Here is a 25,255-nt window from a genome sequence, read left to right on the forward strand (position 1 = left end):
TCAATTTTCTTACAAAGTATAAAACTTATTATTTAATAAGTTTTCTCATAAACAAATACAACTGATAAACATCACAAAAACACAGAAAGATTTTTTTTTATTGACACAGCCATTATAGCCCTTGCCCTGATGTTTTACTCAATCAGATTTGTCGTCGATTTTTTTCTTCAAAATGTTACAGTAAAATGTAAAATAGGATTAGCTTTATTTGTTTTTTCTTTTTGTTTTGATCATTTTGCAGACTTTTAAATGTCAAGGATTCCTTGGTAACAAAAGCCACCATAGCAACTTCTCAGACAGTCGCAACCTTCACGGCAGCTGTTGAAGACCACCTTCTCCGGTAATGCTAATCTCCATAAGACATCTTTCACCTGGTGCGCTATACCAAAATGGTCCTGCACTGTACACATCCAGATCCTTTTGCATTTAACCAATCTTGAGTGTGTTAAATTTCAATTTAAACATCAACAATATGTGATCTGAATATGATTTAAGGCAAATATCTTATAAGTTTCCATCGCGAATTCGATATCATCATTTGGGTGCTTATGCAGTATCAACTGTTTGTCCATCATTACTTTTTTAGCATATATGTTCTGAGTATGTAAGGCAAATATAATTTTTACAAAGTGACAACTCACTATTTGTGCTTGTATTCTATGTAAGTGCAAATTCATGCAATCAAATTGCATAATGATGATACTAACTTCAAACATACCCATTATAAGAATAAGGTAACAAAAGTATATTTGCCCTTTTAACCGCTATATTTATATATAAATTTTTCAACTTGCTATACTGTACAATAACCAGGTCATAAGATAGGTAAGTCATACAACAGAAGCCTGTAATGTTTCAATTATGCATTAGATATGAAGCAATTGAAGCGATCAATATTGTACATGGTCAAACATAGAAAAAAGCCTCTCTTGAAGAAAATAAAATGTGTTGACTCAGTTTCATTGAATACTTAAATATTATCATAATATCGTCATTTTTTTTTTACTACACAACACTCAAACAATAGAGAATCAGGAGTACATTTAATTCTCGTAAGAAAATAGCACTTATATCTAAAAATCATTCATCACATATTATCATGGCATGAGAAGTATGTGTTGAAGATTAGTTGACCTGCTTGTCAATCAATAATACATGTCATTGTACACGCATCAGTTTTTATTCATGATATAATGTATTTGTGCATGGTCAGCACTCTTGCATTTTTTATATTGACTGGGTTTCTTCCAAGAGTACATCAGGAAATATTGGTCATGATTAGACTGTCATTGCACTCACCTACATTATGACTCGTACAATATGATCTTACGTTGGCCAATATATCTAAAAAGTACCTTTAAGAGCCAAGTCAATACATGTATTACAACATATTGCACTCCTCACATTTGCAAGCTAAAGTACTGTATCTGACCTACCACTTGAGGGGCAGTCAACAATATGCAAATATTCATGACAGTTTAGGGGAATTTTCCAGCATTTTACCCTGAGCAACCTACATTGGAATTTGCATCTCAGTTCCTTTCAAAAGGTTTGAGAAGACAACGGGCAGACTCATTGCTAGGCTTAAGTTCATTTACATGCAAAGAAGGAACAATTTCCCTACAAATTGAAAAATTAAGGATTGCATTTGTTCCAAGACCTCTTTCAAAATATTAATCAAGTCTTTAATACACAGGAAAAAAAACTCTGATACTATTCATTCCATTATCATCGTATATGAGCCCTACTACATGAAGAGAGGCAATTAATGTTACAATCAAAAGAAAGAGCCACTAACCTTTGATATAAATTGTAACATTGATTGTATCCTTCACCAATTCAGCTTGGGTGCTATTTCTTAGACCTATCAAAATAAAGTTTGTACACTGAAATTGCAACAAACCTGGCTCACTGCATAACTCAATGAAATTGCTTTAGTTCTTGTTTGGAAGCCCCCAGTTATGACTGTTATAAGTGACAGTGCGCGAAGGTCTGGGGCCAGTCTTACAAAGAGTTGCGATTGATCCGATCAATTGCATGGAAAGCCAGCAAAGTCAACATAGAAAATGCATGTTTGTTCAAAAACCTTTCTCATGTGAATTTATTACCATAAATTCATTGATCTCTTGACAATTTGGTGTGTTCTCCTTTCTTTACAAAGGATATTTGCAAATTTCCTGTATAAAAAAATTATGACATTGATGGATTTCCACAGAGTTACATTTGAGTGGACCAATCGTAACTCTTTGTAAGACAGGGCCCAGATTCATCTACATGAATAAGGCGATGGATTTAGACACTCCCCTCAGAATGGAATTGATTATATTATATAGTCCAGTTTCTAGTTATACATCACAAGGTAGGAGTACATGATGATGACGCCGGGATTGGCCGTAGGATCAGGGTCGGTTCCGTTGAACCAACCAAAGTACTTGATGGAGTTGGATCCCTCCATGTTGACTTGAGAAGTGACGTCAACCACCCAAGGATCCACCTCTCTTCCGTCGCACCAACCGTCCCGTCCGTACAGCCAAGTCCCGTGCTCGTTGGGTTCAACACCTGTAATGCTCCTTTCCGCACATCCATTTGGGGTACCTTCAAAAGAAAAATGAGAAAGGTTAAATCAGTCTCTCGGGAATTGAATCGTTTATGATTACAATTAAACCTGCTTTAGCCACCCAGGCGCATTTGTAGGGGGGAGGGGGTGGTTGCAGGGGTTCAACCCCCAAGGCTTCAAATTTTTTAGAAAACCCTTTTTTTTTTGTTACGAAAAGACATAATTTTCATAATTTTTTTTTTTTTTTGGTGGGGGAGGGGGTCAAATTTTCATTCAACTCAACCCCCCCTTTTAAATATCCTGCGTACGCTACTGTAGCCACCAATTTTACAGAACGACAACCTGTCTACTCAGACCCCGATTTTCAATAGAAAATGGAAATTATATTGCAGTTTCTTCAAAGATTTTATAATTAGAGACTAAAAGGGGAGAGCACAAATAAAAATTAAAAACGTAAGGCAATCTTATTTAATTAATTTACTAACTTTTTGTCATGAATCAAGTTGAAATATTAGGCCTATAGGTTATTTGTATTCCTCTATAAGATTTGTTAAATAGTACAGCTTACCAGCATTAGTAAATGTGTTGACATTTGGATGACCATTAACAATGAAATGATGAGATGTCACACAAAACTCTCCACAGCCATTGTTGTCACTTCCATGACCAGTGATCACGGCATACAAGATGACCTGAAATAAAATATTAATACACATTATTAGCACCATACTTTTCCCCATATGACCAAAAGTGCAATGAAATGAATGAAATTGTTAGAATTGTGCACATGTAGAACTAAATTATATTGTATTATATCATCTATATAACTTTAACCTACACTGGTGCTAAAAAGTTGGTGAACCCCGCCAGAAAATCAACATATTTTAAAGTGGTCATGTTCTGCCATGTTTTAGATATTTAATTGTGAAGTCAGGTGATATAATATTACATTCAATAAAGTGTTACTTTTGTTCCTCTTGGCTTGCTGGACATGAAGGAGTGCATTTTCTTTTGGGATTCACTAACTTTTTATCACCACTGTATACATGTTGTATACAGCCAAAAAAAATAATAGACAACAGCTTTGCATGCCTTTTGAACTAGTTCTTACGACAAACTGACTGGAAATATAATGTAGTTCTAATTTCAGGCATGCATTATACGTTTCCAAGGAGAAACAATAACGAATAATAAATTACCTCAAGTGGAATAAATGCATAAGAATAAATTTGGTCAATCTTCTTTGGTCTATCTTTCTTTCTTCTTTCTTTCACATTCTTATTTTCTATACATTATCCCTTCTCTTGGGATTAAACATAGGAGATGAGAAATCAGGGAAAGATTTTTTTTCACTATTACTGAAAGATGGGATGGATTGCTGTATTCTTTTTTCTCTCTCTCCTAGCTTGGAAGTTCATTATCCTGTGTGTTATTCTCTTTAAAAATCAAATGTTTCAGGTATTTCATCAGTTCCAATTAATCATTTTAATGTATAAGGTAATCTGTGAATGACGTTTTGATACCTTTTTAGCTGTCTGGGGGACTGTGAAGTTGATTGGGTGATACTGTGTGTTGTAGGACTGGTTGAATGTACCTCCTCGGAAGAGCGGAAGGATTTGACGCGGATGTCCTTCAGACAAGACCTTAGCTGTATCAAAGAATTGTAAAGATACCAAAACAAATAGCTAAACAACTTTCAGACAACTAAATTAACTCATTCATCACAACTTCATGAGATATACAACTGCTTACACAAGAAAGAAAATATGAGTGAAAGGAAATGATGAATAAAAATGATGAAAGAAACTTTCAGTGCAAGCGAGCGTCTAATTCTTTGTGTTGAATGCAAATTGCATCCCCCTCCCCCTCCATCCGGGAGCTTGCATCTCCAAAGCACACAAATATTGACGAAGTCACAATTTGGTACTCATTGATTGACATTTTGTTACTGAAAATATCTTTTGTGAAACAGGGCCCCATCTTACGAAGAGTTACGATTGATCTTATCGACCTCAACTCTATGGAAATCCATCAATGTGACAATTTTTTGTACAGAAATTTCCACGATGTCATTTGAAAACAAAGAGGACACTGAATTTTTGAGAAAAATATGCTGCATGTATGAATCATACATCATATCTAGAAAATATTTTGAACACAAAATGCATTTCTGGGCCCTGTCTTACAAAGAGTTACGATTGATCCAATCAAACGTAACTCTACAGAAATCCATCAGTGTCATAATTTTTTCTACAGGAAATTTGCAAAATGTCCTTTGTAAACAAAGGAGAACACACCAAATTGTCAAGAAATCAATGAATTTTTGGATATGCATTCATCTCTATAAAAATCTTTGAACAAACATGCATTTTATATGTTGACTTTGCTGGCTTTCCATAGTTGTGATTGATCGGATCAATCGCATCTCTTTTGTAAGACGGGGCCCGGTAATTGTTTATACCTGATTTATGAAGTCTGAGACTGAGGGAAGGTTTCCATGGTTGGGCCCACCAGGCAGTTTTCATTGTGAATGTGCACTGAGAAGACGTAAAGAGTGGAGTTAATGGTGTCACATCGGTCAGCCATCGTCCAATACGTCTGAAAAGAACAAAATTTGTGCACCCTTTAGACTCTAGATACATCAGTCCAAAGTAATGAATGATAAATTCAACTCATTAAAACAATACCCAGAATACAGAAGAAAAAAAAATTACTTGTGTTTTGGCAAACACCTTGAAAAAATAATACCAAATACATCTGAGAAATACAAAACAAGCATTGAAGTTTTGATTGGTTGAAAACAATCAAGATTGATGTCATCAACTCCTATATAGGCCACAAGAATTGCAAATCTCTGGGATTTTTATGTAATATTTGGTGCCAATCAACGACAGAAGCATGTGTTAAATAATGAAGATTTGGCAAGAAAAAAAAAGTCGGAATATTCACTGACTCTCACCTATCCACCCCCATCTTCCCCCCAGCCCAAAGTTTTTATCGACACACTTTTTTCATCAAGGTGAACTCCCCTTTAAGAGTTAAAGGGATGGTCCGGGCTGAAAGTATGTATAGCTTAATAGATAGAGTAAAATTCACTGAGCAAAATGCCGAAAATTTCATCAAAATCGGATAACAAATAACAAAGTTATTGAATTTTACAATTTAGCAATATTTTGTGGAAACAGTTGTCATGAATATTCATTAGGTGGGCTGATGATGTCACATCTCCACTTGTTCTTATGTATTTTATTATATGAAATTAGGTTTATTCAATTTTTTTCCTCCAAGAACTAGAAAAATAGGATTGACAAATGATTTAGTGCATTTGATATTTATTGCTGCAACTTATTTCAGTATAAGGGAGACATATTATTCACACAAGCATAAAATAATGAAAATATTATGATTTTATGTAATAACATAAGAAAACGGAAAGTGGAGATGTGACATCATCAGCCCACCTAATGAATATTCATGAAGACTGTTTTCACAAAATATTGCTGAACTTTAAACTTCAATAACTTTATTTTTTGTTATCCGATTTTGATGAATTTTTTGGCATTTAGCTCAGTGAATTCTACTCTATGTATTAAGATATAAATATTTTCAGCCCGGACCATCCCTTTAAGCAACAGGCATTTTGAACCTAGCTATTTCCAACAGATCTAGAGCACAAAAACACATCTTCAGACTGGCCTCTGTTTGGGGGCAGAAAATCCAAAGTAAGCATCAAGTTGGCTTACCTTCTAAATGCTGTGATCCATCGGCCCAGCTCCATGCCACATAGTGGAGATGTCTGGTCACAGCACAGATATAACTGCACTGTATGGTCCCATGGTGGACACGACTCATCTCGAGTCCCAGGACACGATAATGAAGTATCTAGCTCAATCTTGGAGACATCTTATTGAAAAAAAAACAAATACAAAGAAAAATAATAGAAATTATTTGATTTAAGGCTATAACATTACACTGAAGTAGTATTAGCACAACTAGTAATGTAGTTGAGTTCTACACAGTTGCAACCATTCCATTATTGTTCAGTACAGCTACCCTGTGTACACTAATTCCAATTTCCAGCTGTGGCAAAATCTCAAAATGAGTAGAATCCAATAAATTGACTACCCAAGTGTCTGTATGTAAAAATGGAAAACATGTATCATGATTTTGGTAGATAATTTGCTGAAATATGAGCAAAATAAGCACGAAATTGTAGCCGAGTGATAGGTTGCTTTCCAAGCAATTGTAATACAAGTTCCCTCCTTCCACATAAATGCTTGTCTGTTTTGGCGAATTTCAGTGTACAGCTTTTTAACATAGATTTAATTATTTTACAATGTAAAATTTACATGAATTTTCTACTTGACCTTGATTTAATAGGGTACATTTAGAGGTCAAGTCCACCCCAGAAAAATGTTGATTTGAATAAATTGAGAAACCAAACAAGCATAATGCTGAAAATTTCATCAAAATCGGATGTAAAATAAGAAAGTCATGAAATTTTGAAATTTCGCCTATTTTGCTCAAAACAGTTATATGTACAACTCAGGGATATGCAAATAAGAGTCAGTCATGTCCCTCACTCACCATTTCTTTTGTTGTTTATTGTTTGAATGATACAATATTTGAATTTCTACAGATTTGACAATAATGGCAAACTTGACTGTAATGTAATCCCATATTTTCAGGGAGAAATTAAACTTTGTTTTACACGACAATGAGGAGAAAATTGAAATATTTCATATCATCAAATATGATGTAATCAGTCTCCTCATTTGCATACTGACCAGGATGTACATATAATTGTTTTGTAAAATAGAGCAAAACTCATAATGTCATAACTTTCTTATGTTACATCCAATTTTGATGATATTTTCAGTGTTATGCTTGTTGGATTTTTCTCTTTGTATTCAAATCAATTTTTTTTGTGGTGGATTTGTCCTTTAAATCACAATAGTCCTAAATCATTACATGTGCAGAGTTTTGTTTGACAGTTTTATTCAGCATTAGATGAATGAATGATGAAAAGTCACCTTGGATAGCCAATTGAATCACAGAGAAGACTGTGTTCATTTCAGATTATAATTTGCATACAAGGACCATAACTAATGTTTGAGCACTGTGATCAATTTATCACAGAATTGCCCTGGGGCCTGTTGCATGACGAGATGAGCGATACGTAGGAACATCCTAGGACCATTCTTCCGAGATAGGAAGATTGGCGACAAATCAGCGCTTTCCGTTTCACGAAGGCAATTTTGTCTTTCAAGTCCGCGACATCGTTTGATATCGATAGTATCGGAAAAATATTTAGTCTTCATCGTCACCTGAACCTTTTATTTCGGAATGACGACTTTTCATAAAATCATATATTTCAATAAAAGGGGATCAAATAATGTTTTATTTATATCTGATTGTAGAATTGATGTATGGAGCGTACTTTATGAGGTAAAAAGAGCAAAAACTTTCAAGATTCACAAACATAACTGGATATAAAATCGAAATTTTCATTATTTCCTTTATTTAGAACACGGTGTCCTTTTAGAGACACCTTTCATTGATATTTCAACGAAAGAGACCCTTGTCCGACATAAAAATTGATTTAACTAAGTAGTTTCGACATTTTATTAGTTCAATATACTGATTTTTTATACATATATATATATATATAATGATGATTTTGCAAATTATGCGTTAATATGTTATCTGTTGAGGTAAAAATAGGGTTTGAATGGAGTAAACAAAATCAACAGTGTCTGATTGTATGAGACTAAAATGGAAAATATGAGAGGCTGCCTGTGAAAAATCTAATTTATTTATTTTATTTGTCAGATATAACGCAAGAAATACAAATGTGAGTGTTTAGAGTATAAAAATACCTCAGTTGCATGATGAGTAACCGAAGACAAGAAAAATATGAAAATTGCTGCAAACATGTCCAAGTGGATAAAGTAGTGCTTTGAAATAACAATTAAAACATAGAAAAAGGTGTGCAATCCGCAATGGAAAAAATACTATTTACAGAAATAATGCTAAATATTACAATGATCATAAACGTTGGTCATCTTTAAAGTTGATCACTTAATTTATGGACGCTTATATAAGAATATAGTTTAAGAATATAAAAATAAGATATGTTCAACATTTCAAAGTTGAGGAGTAGAGACTACATTATTGCTTTATAACATTACATAGGGGCCGAAAGGGGCCTACACTACGATTTAAAATGCGCCTGTCCGTATGGACTTTCCATAATCTTTTCTTTAATGAACTAGCTTATCTTCATTTGTAATAATTGTGATGGATTCGTAAGCTATAGGCCAAATCTGTATCTTAAATTCAATTAGCTATTTTGTTAATGCAGACTCTTTTTTGTTTTGTTTCACTGTTTCACATCTCAATTAGTTAGCCCAAATCCGACAATTAATTTTCATTGATTAAAATTAATCTCAGCAAAAAATAATGAAAATGAAATAAAAATAAATGAATGATTTACCATGTTTAACATTTTAGTTTTGTATCGTGTTTTGTTTTAGCTGAAGGTTATAAACATGTTTTTTACCTTACATCATTTCTTTTAAAGAAATTTGTTTTCATGTTGTTTAATTATCTATGAGAAAGCATGAGGGGTCAGAGAGATAGTGCCGCCCATTTCGATATTTCAAATAAAAATTAATGGAAATGGTGTGGGGATAGGACGGAGAATAAAAGAAAACATATTAAAAAAAATATTTGGGCCTACATTACCCCCGGACATAATGCCCGGAGAAGTTAAAATGACATGTTTTTGGTCGTCTTGCCGTGCAAAAAGACGACCTGAAATTGATGACAACTAGCCCCCATATAAAAAATAACTTGGCGCCATCCCAGATAAAATGCATCAGTGTGCAACCCCCAAAAAATGTTTAAAGGTGATATGTCAGTGTGGCTTGCCGTAAACGCATTTTCTCTCAATGCCGACGGTGGCGGGCGGTGTGCAAAGAAGATCATGCCTACGTAGGACATGTCTGGAGGTGTCTTTCCAAGGACCATTCTTAGTATCTTCCAAATCGGCTTTGTGAAACAGTTGAGCGATATCTCGTTCTCATGTAGAATGGTTCTACGAAAGACCCTTTCATGCAACAGGCCCCTGGGTGAGCAAGAAAAAATTACAGGCAAAGGCAAGCCTGAATTTTCCATATTTTTAGAGTGAGGCCACTTTTCTATAGGACACATTACATTTTTTTTAAATCACAAATTGGAAAAGCTAAAACGGCACAATTACAAAGCCAATGAGAGGTGCAATGAGGCAAATCAATGGGTCAACAAAGGCCAAGTCCATGGCCTTGGACTAAATCTGGGGCATGTTTCACAAAGATTTAAGCATGACTTGGAGTCGTACTTAGATGCCTATTTGCTATTTGAGTGCGTTACAAAAGGCATGACCACATTCGTCAGATCATGTCAAGAGGATGCACACTACTGCGTATTGATCAATAAGATTGTGCGTTACATATCATGTACGCATCAGCATATAAGTGCGAATCTTAAGTCATTCTTAAATCTTTGTGAAACACCCCCAGGCCCTGCAACGGGTTAGGAATACAACCAGGGGGTAGAAATTTCATATTGAAAAACTACCTTGTAAAGATGGAATGTCAACTGTCTGGACTACACCGGCATGCCCTTGCATGATAGTGTCGTTGATCACTGGTACGACTGTTACTTCTTGAGATAGGTTCTTCTTGAGCTCAGTCTTGTAGTCAAACCTTAATTTGATAGAATCAGAAAAAAGGGATAAAAATACATGAAATATATATGAGAAATATCGTTATATAAATATTACATTAAGGAATACTCACTGTGTAACTGTTACAAAAGAATTGTGGGCCATATAGAGAAACTTGCTTGGAACACTCACTATGGGTTCAAAGAAGTCATAGGTCGCCAGTGAAATCTGACCTTTTAGTGACCTCTAGCTCCATGTGAGAAATCTAACACCCCCATTAGGTCTCAATTGGGCAAACCCGATAAGGTCTCAATTAGGCAAATACAGGCAAAGTTATTGGTCACAATAAAACTCAACATGTTTTGCTCTGTTGGTAACCTTTGACCTTGTAGTGACCTTCATATGCTTTAAATAGAAGATTCTGTATGATCGATCTTTCATCCAAGTTTGATTAATTTAAAATTGGAGCTTTAAATAGAGTTATTCAATTGTTTAAAAGCATAATGGGCAGGAATAGTGGATGGACTAACAGCGGATGGACAACAGAGGGACAGACGCTAGAGCAAAATCTTAGTCTCTGTCCACCTTTGACGTCAACTGCAAAATATTATGGTTTACATTACAAAAATACACAAATACTCACCATTGTGCTTGCCAAACAAAGAATTGGAAAGATGGGTAGAGCAACCAACCCAATTCAGCTAGCTTTCCCTGCTGATCAATGGCAAAGTAGAAGTTCTCACTTGGGGATGTCTGAAAGCTCACATTCATGGAGTCCTTTTGCACACTGTAAACATAAAATGGGGAAAAACAGGAGGATTAATGCCTCCACACTTCCAGATCTGAAACATGGTCAACTTGAGTATTCACATTGCTTTAGAAATCATAAACTTTATACTTGAGATTGAGAATATTGCATGAATTTTACATAACTCATACAAAATAGTTAAGACCTTTAGACTTAAAAAAATCTCTTATACTTGATAGCCATATTCTTCCAAAAATGTTATGTTTAGGTAGACAATGCTTACTAACTTTATGCCAAAGGTGGTAGAGACAGAAGTCCCTCCTAAGACTATATACAAGAACAAAAATGGGAGTTGATCCATCTACAAAAACAGAGAGAGGAATGACGATACCCCCTGAAACATAGTGCCTTCAACATCTGTCTTTGATATGGCAGAAGACACAACAATATTCTAAATAATTTAATATTTTGGAAACCCTTGCTAAAATTGAAGCAAATACATACCTTTGGAGAAGGGCTTGGTTGTATGGAATCATTGTGGCAGGAATACTAGGAGGATCATCACATTCAGCGCCCTCACAGTTCATATCTTGCACAGGATAGCCTGGTTGACTGTACACTATTACACCGACTGCAGACGAGGCTTCCATTTCTTTCACCTTAATATAATAAAATGATGCACAGAATAAAATAAATAATTTAATGGCATCATGGTGGTTTTATGTTACCCCTGCAAGAACCAAAACTCGGTTTCACTTGACTTTATGACCTTGTTCAATTAAACTCTACCTGTGCACTCTTGTAATGCTATCAGAAACAGTTTGTGGTTGAAAGTATGGTATTCTTTGTTTTTGGATTAAAGCATACTTAGAGAGATGGGGCTATGGACCACAAATAAAATTCATATTGCTTACGCCAAATATTCATCTGTAGGGGCAGACCCATCAGCAGTTTTTGCTTAATCCATTGACGACTGAATTCTGTAATTCACAGATACAAAGGACCATTCGGCTCCAGTAGGCACTGGACTAACCCATCCACTACTGAATTTTGTAATTCACAGATGATCTGTACAGGAACCATCCAGATCCAGTAGGAAACAGGTTTAGAAAGCTCTGCTGTATTTAATACCTTGTCTGCGAAGCTACAGTCCCCATCAACAACCAGAGCAATACGACCTGCAACATATTCACTGGTAGAGCATCCATTTCCAGCAAGCACTACAGATTGTGGTGAAGAGAAAACTTGGGCGGGGGATGGCAGCCAATCGTATCGAGCATCCAACCTTTTAAGAATGACTTCAGAGGAGCTTCCTGCAGTTTGAAAAATATATATATGTATTAAGTTAGAAGATGATAATGTGAATTTGACTGATACATTGATATAGACCCAACAGCAATGTAATATATCTTCTTGCATTAAACCTTTATAAACAAAAAACAAATGTACTGGTATAAACTTCATGCAAGTGAGGTTTACTATATAGAAAATTTATAATGCACAGTAGGGCCTATATGTTCAGATAATCTATTTCATTTCAACAAACTATATTGCAGTTTTTTAATATAACTTTATATCACATACATAAAATGGAATAAACTTTTGCCTTTCTCAAGATTAATTTTTCTTGTAATACTAGATCACCCCTGAATTTGTTATCAAGTCACATGTTGACTTCAAATGTAGGCTATACAAATTAAAATCAAGTATAGGCAACTTGCTCTTCAAAATACAAATAATTTCTGTCATAGAATTATAAACTGGTGACTGGAAAAACATTGAACCTACTGTTTTTATACTACTTATAAAATTATAAAAATATTTTTTTATCAATATTGAATACTACATTATTCATGTGATGTCAAATAATGTTAATTTTATTGCAATTTTCGAATATGAATTTTTGAAGTTTTGAATTTGATTGATTGATGGACTGATATACATATAATGCATGCAGCCGAGTGCCTTAGTGGAAATGCAGAGCACGCGAGGTTTCTTTAGATAGGTGCCGCACTGTGCACGAGCCGCTGGCGGCGAGTGCCCAGTGTGCACCATCTGAAGAAACCGAGCTTTCTCTGCATTTACTTTTACGCACGACAGAGCAAGTGCATTATTTGTTTTATAAAATAGCAACACAGAAACAAATTCTTAAAAAGTTACAGTACAGTTTTGTTGGACTTCTCCCGGGACTTCTACCGCATTGGTTTGCTTGAGCGTGCAATGTCAATTTTCATTGCGCACCTTTTGCACTGCCGTGCAGTGCACCAAAAAAGTTGGATGTCATGTGACGCGTATTGGCCAATCGCGATGCTTGAAATAATGCACCTATTTTATAATAGATTTTATTTCTCATGAAAAAAACAATACAAAATATGTACATTAAAAGAAACCCATAATAATTGAATCAATAATATAGTGAATAGGTATATATGAATTTGAAATTATAAAACTTATGTTGTGAGAGAAATATGGGAAAAACCAAAAAGCTGCAAGGAGCTTGAACGCTTGATTGCAATTGTGTAAATTGTCATATAATTCAGCTGATGCAATATGACAATAAAACAAACTGTACTACTGAAAAAAAAGAATAATTCACTAGCCTGTAATTGATTTGAAGACTGCTTGTGAAAATCCACATCCGTGATCCTGGCAAGCCCATTCCATTAGTACAGCAGGAAGCCAATTACCCAGCTCATATGTGGGTTGAGTTACAAAGTGAAGTCTGGCTTGAAGATTACAAACTGCCTTTTGCCTGTAATATCAACATATGTAGGTAATGTATACCCGGTATATGATTTGAATTTGTCTCAGAAAATGTTGAAGTGCAGAAAATCTCCAAAAGTTTGGAGTATCCTGATTTTGAAGGACTATCAATTTAAAAATTGCTGCATATAATTGATTGTGACTGTAAAATCTTCACAATCAAACCCCTATTAGATCAACATTTCAATATATTTGAAATGTGAAAATACATAACAAAACTTGTTGTGAATTGTGATATCATAATTACTGAAATCTTGGACTAGGAAAATAATATAGAATACCCCTCCCCCTGTAACACACAGAGGAGACAAAGAGAAAATTATAACAAAAACTTAGAATAGTAGAAAATATTAGGAAACGGTAAGCAGATAGGTGAACTGAGGTTTTGAAAAAAATCTGACTAAAAATTATGAATCAACATGTATAAACCTGAAATTGGCTGAATTGGCATTTCTTTAGTTGTAGTGCACTGAATAGCCAATCAAACTGATCATTGATTCGACACCATCCTTTTTTTGAATGAAAGAGTGATAAACTCAAATGCTTGACTTTGGACTTGACAGGTAATCCTACTGAGAGAAGTCAAAGAACCTTAACAGTTTTGTTTCATTGTCCCTAGTCAATTTTACCATCTGTTCTGGAGGGGAAGGGGGCAAAAAAAAAACATGAAAATGTCAGTATCTATTCAACAATTCCCAAGCACCAGGCAGAGTAGATGGCTATTGCTGTCAAAATGACCCGAATTAAATAGTCTTTATTTATTAAAGCAAACATGCTTTAAAAAAAATGCTTAAGACCTGAAAAGAACATACAGTCATAAATCTGGAAAAAATATAAACTCGAGTCTAGGTTTGAAGTGATTGTTATAGGGGAACAAAAATTGAAACTGAATGCTAATTGCTTAAACATATTACAAAATGCCTTCCCCTCCAAAAAGGCTTGATTGCAGAATATACCCCTCTACAAAGTACATAAATGCTTTGTTCTATTATGCAAATATATAAATGATTGGTTTTTCTGCAATTGAGCTTTTTAGGAGGGGGCAACTTAACATCTTTTAAATGCCAATATTTTTTAGTACCTTAATTCACCTTCCGAAGTCATTTTCTGTAAAATATTCATTATTTGGTTCTGCATCCACAATGCATCCTGCTTAGCATGGGAGCTTGCAGACATAAATACATAATGCAGGCTTTCAGGACTGGAGGATATCGACTTGAGGGATGCCTCAGAAGTCCAAAAACATTCTAGGAATCCGGATCTATTGTCAAATACGTGGAAGATGATGGACTTGTTCAGCAGAACTGCACTGGGAAACTGAAGTGTTCCATTGAGTGTCTCGACACTGAAAGACTTTGCATTTTGGCCTGGGATGAAATCTTTGCTAGTCCTGGTTGAACTTGAACTTCGATCCATATCATCATGATCAAAAACATCTTTCTTGCCAAGTCGAGCATCATGTTCATGAAAAAAGTTTCCATCCTGTCCCTGATTTTCCTGTGTTTTGTGATCATTCGCCTTCCAGGGAAATTTATTGGAATGTTCACTATTAAGATTTGCAGTACCGACTTGGATCTTCCTGCTCAAAATTTTCCATTGTAAGTGGGCGTGGCGGTTCAGAAAGTTATCTTGACGGGAAGCACCACTGCCATTGCCATTGGAAGAGTCGGAGTCACTTGCATCATCTGATTCTGGGGAAATGAATTGCGAATTGTCTCTTTCTTTATAACCGGTTCCTCTTTGATGCTGTCTCCTCATCATCGGGTCGCTACCTGATACACATGATGAAGCTAATATTAACAAAGTGACACAAACTACCCTGGCCATGTTTCGCGCGAAAATCTAAACTTTATTGGCTCTTTTCGGAGTTGAAATCAGAGATGGGAGAGACTAGAAAGAACTGTGAATATGCCGACAGCATTGTTGGTCAGGTGATCTTCAGGTCACGTGACGACGAATGCATTTATGGAAATGAATGGAAATGGCGTCTGCTGCCCAAGTCCAAGATCATGAAGATTATGACAAATCACTGGTTGACGAGCTTAGAGATGTTGTTGTGAAATGTAGATGGCAATGTCTAGGACACAGACGGGAATTCCAGGGAAAGAGATGTACCAGGTAACTCGAGATATTTGGGAAAATCTAGTCTGGTGCATGCGCATGCATTCAACGACAACGTCGATCAGCGGGATCTGGACCGCAGCCACCACAGTCATCATAGATCGCATCCCACCGGCACCGGGCGCGCATTGCAGGTAGCCATCCCGTGCTCGTGAGCATGCACCAGCCATTGCCATTGGCATGGCATTAGCCGCTGCAGAAAATGCTGCTGCATGAATATGAAAGAGCGGCGGACAGTTATAAATTGACATTGTCAAGATTTCTGTCCATGGTCCATCGAATGAATTTTCTTTCAATTTTCAAGAAAATTTTCAGTTGGTATTTAATTATATTATAATTTATATTGTTCATGTTATGAGTAAGTCAGTGTGCGCATGTGTGTTTCGTGGTTATAAAAATTTTGATTTTGAGATGAACATATGGATATGGTTTTCTTGGAAAATGACCAGTCATTTTCAGATTGAGCAAAACAAAAGTGCCCATGTCTGAGCTGCGCACCCATTCACTTTACACACGATTCAGGGATCTGTTTTTACATTTTTAGTTTTCATTGTCTTAAAGGACAAGTCCACCCCAACAAAAAGTTGGTTTGAATAAAAAAAGAAAAATCCAACAATTAAGCATAACACTGAAAATTTCATCAAAATCAGATGAAAAATAAGAAAGTTATGACATTTTAAAGTTTTGCTTAATTTCACAAAACAGTTATATGCACATCCTGGCTGGTATGCAAATGAGGAGACTATGATGTCATCCACTTGCTATTTCTTTTGTATTTTATTATATGAAATATGAAATATTCTAATTTTCTCCTCATTGTCAAGTGATAGACAATTAATTCCTCCCTGAACATGTGGATTTAGCATAGTTTAATACTATATGGTTCAGTCAAGTTGGTCCTTATTGTCAAATATATGAAAAATGAAATATTGTATAATTCAAACAATAAAAAACAAAAGAAATAGTGAGTGATGGACATCATCGACTTAGTCACCTAGTTGTCCATATCACTGTTTTGTGAAAAATAAGCGAAACTTTAAAATTTCATAACTTTCTTATTTTTCATCCGATTTTGATGAAATTTTCAGCACTATGCTAGTTTAATTTTTCTCTATTCATTCCAGTCAGCATTTTTCTGGGGTGGACTTGACCTTTAAATAATGCTAAAGCTAGCCATGCCAATGGTGTGATAAAAGCTTTATTTTGTTTTGTTTCAATAAATCATTCCAATTTTTGGAAAATAGATCACATATAGAAAAAAGTCATTTTATCAATGACCATGGCAATTGACAATGACAATTATGGTTTATTATTGATATTTTATTTGCCTTGTATTTCAATCATTTGTATTGTATTTTATGCATTTTTGATTTATATTGAATCATATTTTCATTCCAATCTGGTAAATACGTACGCCTATTAATTATGTTGATTTATTTTAATAAAACATTTAAAAAGTTTAAAACAGTTATTATTTTTATGACATTTCAAACACAAGATGATGAAGTTATGAAGCAGACTTTCAATATGGAAAGAATTTCAATAAAACTAATCAATTTGTTGTTCTTTTATCATCTTCACTAGGATATTCTCCAAAGATGGTGAAGATGTTGTTTTGGTGTATCTTCCTCCTGATCGATTCTATGCCATGGATGTTAGCTGTCCCCATGCAGGTATTAGAGTTATTACATTTACTTGTTGTAGTAACCCCCTCTCCCCCCCCCCCCCTCAAAAAAAAATCTTAAAAAATTTAGCTCCCTGAAAGCTGTACCAAAGCTATACCAGTATACCAGTCCTGTCATGTTCCAATGTAGGTGAAAAGTTGCAAGATTTGAGTCATGTATATATATATATATATATATATATAAATCAAAGAGTTCTGCATCGGCATCATAATGTAGAAACATTATATGACCATGAAATGGGTGCAAGTAGAACATGTGTTGATCTATTAAACAGGAAGGTGCATAATGCTGATGATGAGGAGTGCACACTCTATGAAAGTAGCTGGATTCCCATGGAAGTGACATTCAAATTTCACATTTTTTACATTATTGATGATATTCTGCTTTGACCAAGTGCATTTACATCAAGGATGTTTCTGACTCTGTACTATTATAATCTCTTATTTATATTGGATGAATGACCTCTGAACCAATTTACATTATTACCCGAGCTATCAGAGGAATTACAAGTCAACACAGTGCTGCTTTAATGTTTTTGCTACAAGACGATTATAAACACAGTGGAAAACTTAATATAAAAAGATATCTTGAATAAATGTATTCACTGCTTTTATAACATATATTTTTCAACATTAAAAAAAGATTAAAAGCAGTAATTCAATTGTTCAACCTTATTTATAAATGTGATTAATGTTATTAACTGTAACTCTGCAATACTGAAAGGAAATCAAGGCTGTTTTCAAAATTCACTTCAGTCCTCTTCCATTAAAGGTATTTTAGAGCACTAAAATGAAGTTAATGGTTTGAATGGGAGAGATGCTATGACCAAGGAGATATGATATCCCCTTGCTATGACTGCATTCATTTATTATTAGGTGGAATCTATACAGATTTTTTTCTAGTTCAAAATTCTGTTGGGGGTAGATGGTAACAATGCTGCACTGCCCCTCCCCCATCCAATGATTGCCACCCCTGATGTTGAATAATGTAAATTTCATTTTGTACCGTTCTATTTCATGGGTAAATTGATTTATTGATTTGATGCATGTTGTTTAATGTTTGCACAACTTATTCAATACCATGTAGGAGGACCACTCGATATGGGAGATATTGAAGAGATAGGAGGCCACACTTGCCTAGTTTGCCCTTGGCATGATTATGACTTCAGACTGGACAATGGTGAATCCACCTCTGGGCTTAAGGTGAATCCAGATAATTTATTCAATCTTGTTTATAAAAACAAACCGTACTAGGCTGGGGTATTTTTTAAGGGATCCCCCAGTCTAGTTCTGATTAAACTTGGCTGTGAGATTTGACAAACCTCATTTTAATTTGTACTTTCCATCCTGTATGAATGTAAAGTTAGCATGAGCTATTTGATGGATATCAGGGGAGTGTTTCACGAATATGTGCAACATTGACAAATTTGCTCTGAGCCAATCAGTAGCAAGGATTTTGTTTCATGAATGCTTCCCTGGTGAATATTTCATATCAGATTGGACCTAAATGTATGACATTCAGTCAATTTTTAATCATCACTGACATGGTCATAAACCTACAGAAATCTCTAGAATTGGTGGTTTTTATTATTGATCATTTAAAAACATTTATCTGGAAACTGATTGAAGGAGCAACCAATGAATTTTATAAAATATCAGGGTTTTTTTTGTTGTTGAAAAGTCAGTATATAATCATGTATTGTCAGTAAAGTCAACAATCTGATATTGTTCCCACTTGGTTTTGAGAGAGCTGAGTTATTTTGTAAGTGTTAATTGTTCTTTGTTCAATTTTTATTATAAAGTAATGTGCCAAATTTTTCTCCACTTTATATTGATATGGTGGTAATCCTTACTTTCATTTCCTCTTTTTTAGCTTCTTTTTTTATTAATTTTGAATATATCAGAGTGAGACATAGAATATTTACTCATTACAGGTAAGATTTAGGTTATATTTATGATTTTTTGAAACAAAAAGTACATTAGAAACTGTTTTGAGGGCAGAATGCTTGATATGAATTCTTGATTGTTATACCTGTTATTTTTCTGCATTCAACTCTTTGTAGTAACATTGCTACTCTTCAATTTCTTTTAGCAACCAGTACATAGTGTGAAGGTAGTCGATGACCTTGTATACATCAATTGCAGAGCAGAACTGATCCCTTTGGATGAAAGTGATAGTTCTACGAAAGATTGTGAACAGCCAACAAGCCAAGGTTCGAAAGACAAATAAGAATTTTTTTTTTAATGCCTTAAAAAGTTTTGTTTACGGGGGGGGGGGGGTTACTTTTTCAAAACATCGATCAAATATTTCAACTTATATATGTAGTGGTTGGCGCCACAACAGAACCAAAAACACACTTTGGCAATTTCACAAATTAATCAATATCTGACCCCCAGTTTTCTCCATTCTTACATTTTATGATAGTATTTTTGTATTTGTCATTATACATGTAATCATTATATGTTAATTATTATTCATATCATTGTATGTAATTCAAATTCATGAAATTAATTTGTATTATATTTTATGTTCTGTTGGAAATGAAATGAAATTCAAATTATATTAGTTATTTTATAAAAGTCATTTTATATATTAGTCATTTTAGTAGTCATATATAATAGTCTTTTTATATATTACTTATTATATTAGTCATTTTGTTTTTAATTATATTCGTCATACCGTATATTAAACATAATATTAGAAATAATATTAATAATATAGACAATGTGTAATGATCATCATGATATTAGCTGTGCAGTGTCTGTGTGACTGCACCTCGCATTAGCAATAACCGTGATAAAAGTTGCAAACAAACTTCTGTCGATACACATTTCTGTCTTGCACCTAGAGCTTCTAGAATCTTCTTTGCTTGATTATTTTGTGGGTTTTGATCTGGCAGTTCATATTTGATTCGTAACTTCATATTTAAGTATTAATGAAATTGATTAATCAGTTTAATTTCATTCATTACATTCTTCACTTGTAGAGTCTAGGGAAGCCAGCATGGTCGAAGAGACAGAGTTTAATGGGGCTAGTCTGTGTGAGTTTGCTGTGAGAATCCTCAATGAACCTGATGCCAAACAAAAGGTGAGTATCATTGTCTCATGTCTTAATTTGTTCATGTTATTTCCAAAAAGCTTGCAGGCACATGCACAAAACTACGCACGATTGTCTTTTTCCAGGAGGGGATTGATCCAGCCTGGTTAATGAGACACAATACCATTTCACAGACAGTATTGTTGAAAAGTGGTTGGCAAATCCAGAGGATTGTGTCTATAAATGTAGCTTGATCTGACTCTGAGTTGAGCATTTGACGACACAAATAGCAATTGCCTTTCAGAGCCAATCAGATGTAAGAATTACAGTAGCATAGATTTATATTTTAAATCCACAATATGAATTTAACAATTGTGGATTTAAATTTTTAAGTCCACAATTCTAACCATATTTCCCACTTTCTTCATGCATGGAGACCTGTAGGTGTTATGCGTCTATTAAGAACGGTACTATTATTAGTTAGAGAAAATCACTGATATTATTTAATATTTTGCTCCTCAGAAGTACAAAAATACCCCTCCTGTAGATCCCCCTCCTCCCCCCCCCCACTTCTGGGGTTTGTATGACTAGTAGGAATGTTTTATTCATCATTTTAAATCAAACAAGGGGCAGGGGGCAACCGCCTCTTATGATTTTTTTTTAAAGTGAAGAAAGAAAAACTGAAAAAAGATGGAAAAGAGTAAAAAAGGAAACAAAGAGGAGTAATGGAAAGAGACGGTTTTGTCATGTATCGAAGCAATACTCCTATTTTTTTTATTTAAAAAATAAATAGAAAGATAGACTGTCAATTGGAAGAAAATTAATTTCTACTTGTATTTAATTGTCAATTCTTTTGAATCAGGTTCATCTTACAAGAGAGACGCATCAAAGATGGAAAGGAGGAGACATAGCAGAGGTCGGCTCCTGTAAACCACCTCCGATGCCGCTAAGGGATAAATCACTTAACATCCTTCAGCCAGGAAAAATCAAGAGAGGAAAAGGGGGCACTTTGGTAAGGACTAAACTCGTTGATCTTTGAAGACTTGCATGGTGGTACAGATGACATGGAAGGGGTTTACTGATCATCATGTGGTTAGTCAATAAAGGGACTGTTGGGTGTTGGAGAGATAGAGATGAAAATGAAAGTTGAGAAAGAACAAGAAGAGATTGAGAAGTATCTATAAGGTGTAGTCCTTAAAAGGACTCAATTCAGATGAGATTGATGACTTGATTGAGATGAGAAGTACTGGTGGGGTTGATTGGAAAAAGAGCAGATGAAAAAGATGAGTTGTGAAGTTCTTGCATCAATGAAAAGTTGAGCGGCACCAAGTAGTTGAGCAGTAGAGAGTAGAAGTGATGAGGCGTCTTGACGTTCCGGGCAGCTTGACTGTCCATCATCCTTTTCAGGTCTAACCTCATGGTGAACTGTAAACCCCTTCCACGTTACTACAATGGTGTATTCATAGCCAATGGTGCCCTCTTGCAATGATTCCGTGTACACACTGCGCAATGCACCATGGGAGAAAGAGAGAAAATACAAAATTATCAGATGTGACAAGAATGGGGCATTGCAAAACAAAATCAATTTTATGATTGCAAGTTCATTTGGGGGTCTCAAAATCAATCATTAGTCATTGCAATTAATTGCAAATGTACAGGTTTATACTGGTCTGTTTCTTACAATAGAAAGTATAAATTGATTTGTTGTAAATTACAAGTAATCTATCAATTGTAAATCTATAATTGATATATATTACAATTGATTGCAAAAAAGTCTCTTGCAACACCCCAGAACTAGGGCGTAAATACATGATGTCATACTATTCAAGTTCGGGGGGGGGGGTTGTATTGCTTGTTTCGCATCACTCTATTTGTTCAACCCAATATGATGAAATGTTAGACTTCTTTCATATTAAATCATAAAATTATTTGATGAATATAACTTGTATTATGATTTCCTACCTTCTCACTCTCTTTCAGGCAAGTAGGATAGCAGTCCTTCATTCGTTAGCTAACATTGAGCAGTGGGCTATAGATCTCTCTTGGGACATCATTGCTCGCTTCTCCGATGCAGAACTTGGCGATGGATCAAGGTTACCAAGGGAGTTTTTCACCGACTTTGCCAAAGTTGCTGATGATGAAGCTAAGGTACCAAGACAGACAACTTTGATGATGATATTTTTTTACTATCATGTGTAAATGTATTCATGGTGCATCTGAGAGTAGTGAATTTTATATTTTCAATCCTCACATTTCATCAAAGATAAAATGACGGACATTGCCGGAAAGCTGCAATGAAGGAGATGCATAGCGCCTTTAATTATAGCGCGATTCCTGCTGAGAAAATATACATTTCTATGAAGAAAAAACAAAAACTAATCATGGAGATACAAAATACTAATTTTCTCTTCCATAGGTTGGTTACTCTGCTAAAGACTGATTTGCGGGATCAAATTAGTTATAGTAAACATGTGTTGTCATAGCAACTCATTTTCTGCAAGTCTTATAGATGATAAGTACCATGAGCATCACGTAACAGATTCAAGTGCTAAACATGTGGTTATGATCATCATTTTTCAAAATGTTTTCCTTCTTTTTTTTTTACAAATACAGCACTTTACTCTCTTAGAAAGTCGACTTGAGAGCTTAGGAAGCAAATTTGGTGCACTGCCGGTACATAATGGTAAGTACATTTCTTCAGTTACAGTTTTGTTTTATTAGTTTGTTCTTAGGGACTATTGCCTTTGCTAGAAAAGACATTGCAATGGTTACTGAAGTCAGTACCTCAGATAGCCCGACTCGCCTATGGGTGGTCTTAATTTCAGTATACAGGGGCTATTGGGATAGTCACATCCTTTGCCTGACATGGCATTATCTTAGTTTAAGAGGATTGGCAAGGCACCTCAAGCAAAACTCTAGTGGGAATCCTGCACAGTGTCATTGTACCTCCGATCCTCCCATTTCATCAAGAATCTATGGAAAATGCTGGAATGATGTTGCTGTGGAAGATGCTGAGTCGAATTGATCTTGCTAAAAGTTGAGGGTCAGCAAGTGATCTGGTCAGCTGTTTGGATCATAAGGTCAATATTCCAAGGTCACAGGTCATTTTCAAATTCATTCTGTAGATTAGGAATAAAGGTTGAATTTTCATGAAACATTATGACAAGGTACAAAATTAAGGTAAGCCAGCAATCTTAATGAGTGTCGGGCTCATGAGGTCAAAGGTCACAGGACTTTTTCCGATTCACTCTGCAGGTTTATGGCAGTCTGCTGAGGAGACTAATGACAGTTTACTTGGGCGGCTAGCAGTTGTACATATGGTACATGAAGCCCGGTAAGTATATCCCTAAATTTCATGACATGAATATTTTCCAAAAGGATAGGGAGAGTGAAAAGAGATTATATGGTTTATGTGACGAGTGCTGCTGTGTCATTGCTAAAATCATTTTTTGTCAAGCATTCTTGTGAAGTTTCCATTATTAGAGATTTATCTATACATAAGCACCCAAATTAAATGAAATCGAAATTTCGAAGTTCATATAAATGTAAAATGAAGGAAAATTATATCAGTACAAACTTCCAAAACTATATTGATGCTGTATAAGTCTTTTTTGTATAAACCTAAAAAAATATTATCTTTAGTTTTTATGTCATATTAAGTCATATTATACATGTATAGATAAAGTATTGTTGTATATTCAAGGTATTTACCTGTACATTTATTTGGTAAAATTTGTTATTGTCTACCGTTTCAATCTTTCTGTATATATATATTCATTCATATTTGTTAACATTCATTATTGATTATTGTATGTTATTTCCATTCTCTTTATTGTTTATGATCTCTCATTTTGGAATGCCCTCCAGTGGTCTTGATGTCCATCCCAAAACCCAGGAGAGATTTAGACGGCAGTCTGACGCAGAGTCTGTTGAGATCTTGGATACAATCTATAACGATGAGATCACTCATGTGGCTGCTGGTCTGAAATGGTTTACATACGTATGCAGACATAGCGATCCTCCAGTTGACTGTATACCAAAGTTCCATGAACTGGTTCGGGCTCATTTCAGGTATGAATTACATATCGGGGGAATTCTGTAAAATGATCAACTTTTTTTTGTACATTCTGGCCCCCCCCCCCTATTTTTTCCATGGTCACTTCATATTATGTACTGCTCAAGCCTTAATAATTTGAGAACAATATAACTTTTCGTATGAAAGAGAAGACATAGACAAATAATTTTGGGGGAATTCACACCAATAGGGGGTTGAACATACAAACTTTTATGAAATTGCCTCTTAAGGGCCCTATTGCATAAAACTTTTTCCATCGACACTTACACATTCACAGTTCTTCTTTTATGCAACAGGCCCAAGATGTTCATGAATGTTATAGAGGCTTCTACTTTAGTCTAGTACACCAGTTTGATAGCTAATGATAGAGTTATTGTTAAAAATATCTATGTGTATATATATATATATATATAAAACGTATTTCACTAATCTACGTAAATATGTCCATAAAAAAGCATGCTGATTACGGGTAAACTTGCATAAGTTGACCTTCTCTAAGTCAAATATTCGCCCAAAGTCAAAGCATTGGTAGACAAGTTTATGCAAAGCAGGTGTTCTATGC

The 25,255-nt window shown here is 34.9% G+C and overlaps 2 protein-coding genes across 4 annotated transcripts in view; one reads left to right on the forward strand and one right to left on the reverse strand.

Moving 5' to 3' along the window:
• On the reverse strand, positions 1-15,986 carry LOC129255975 (uncharacterized). Its single transcript, XM_064096231.1, has 11 exons — positions 14,858-15,986; positions 13,614-13,765; positions 12,145-12,326; positions 11,518-11,672; positions 10,909-11,052; positions 10,178-10,305; positions 6,301-6,460; positions 5,019-5,155; positions 4,081-4,205; positions 3,126-3,249; positions 1-2,595 (listed from the first exon to the last, which is right to left on the reverse strand). Exons 1-11 carry the CDS (start codon positions 15,601-15,603, stop codon positions 2,342-2,344), a joined length of 2,307 nt encoding a protein of 768 aa, XP_063952301.1. The 5' UTR covers positions 15,604-15,986; the 3' UTR covers positions 1-2,341.
• Positions 15,424-25,255, forward strand: part of LOC129257922 (uncharacterized protein HI_0077-like) — a 15,100-nt gene continuing 5,268 nt past the window's right edge. The window contains exons 1-10 of one of the 3 annotated variants that reach the window (XM_054896358.2): positions 15,424-15,894; positions 17,482-17,570; positions 18,669-18,784; positions 19,674-19,794; positions 20,569-20,669; positions 21,481-21,630; positions 22,599-22,766; positions 23,232-23,301; positions 23,874-23,952; positions 24,486-24,689. In XM_054896358.2, coding sequence (XP_054752333.2) covers positions 15,752-15,894; positions 17,482-17,570; positions 18,669-18,784; positions 19,674-19,794; positions 20,569-20,669; positions 21,481-21,630; positions 22,599-22,766; positions 23,232-23,301; positions 23,874-23,952; positions 24,486-24,689 — 1,241 coding nt within the window. In that variant the 5' untranslated portion in view covers positions 15,424-15,751. Of the gene's footprint in view, positions 16,032-16,132; positions 16,216-17,481; positions 17,571-18,668; positions 18,785-19,673; positions 19,795-20,568; positions 20,670-21,480; positions 21,631-22,598; positions 22,767-23,231; positions 23,302-23,873; positions 23,953-24,485; positions 24,690-25,255 lie in introns of those variants that run through there. The other 2 variants (XM_064096232.1, XM_064096234.1) reach the window with 2 other exon arrangements.

Source organism: Lytechinus pictus, chromosome 3, assembly GCF_037042905.1.
Source record: "Lytechinus pictus isolate F3 Inbred chromosome 3, Lp3.0, whole genome shotgun sequence".
Classification (NCBI taxonomy): Eukaryota; Metazoa; Echinodermata; class Echinoidea; order Temnopleuroida; family Toxopneustidae; genus Lytechinus; species Lytechinus pictus.

Excerpts from the sequence above, each read along its gene's own strand:
- LOC129255975 (XM_064096231.1), bottom strand. The coding sequence starts at position 15,603 with ATGGCCAGGGTAGTTTGTGTCACTTTGTTAATATTAGCTTCATCATGT. Across the intron at positions 12,327-13,613 it reads AGTCTTCAAATCAATTACAG|GAAGCTCCTCTGAAGTCATT; the intron begins GCTAGTGAATTA and ends TTCAAACTGCAG. Across the intron at positions 5,156-6,300 it reads TGGATCACAGCATTTAGAAG|ACGTATTGGACGATGGCTGA; the intron begins GTAAGCCAACTT and ends TGTTCTTTTCAG.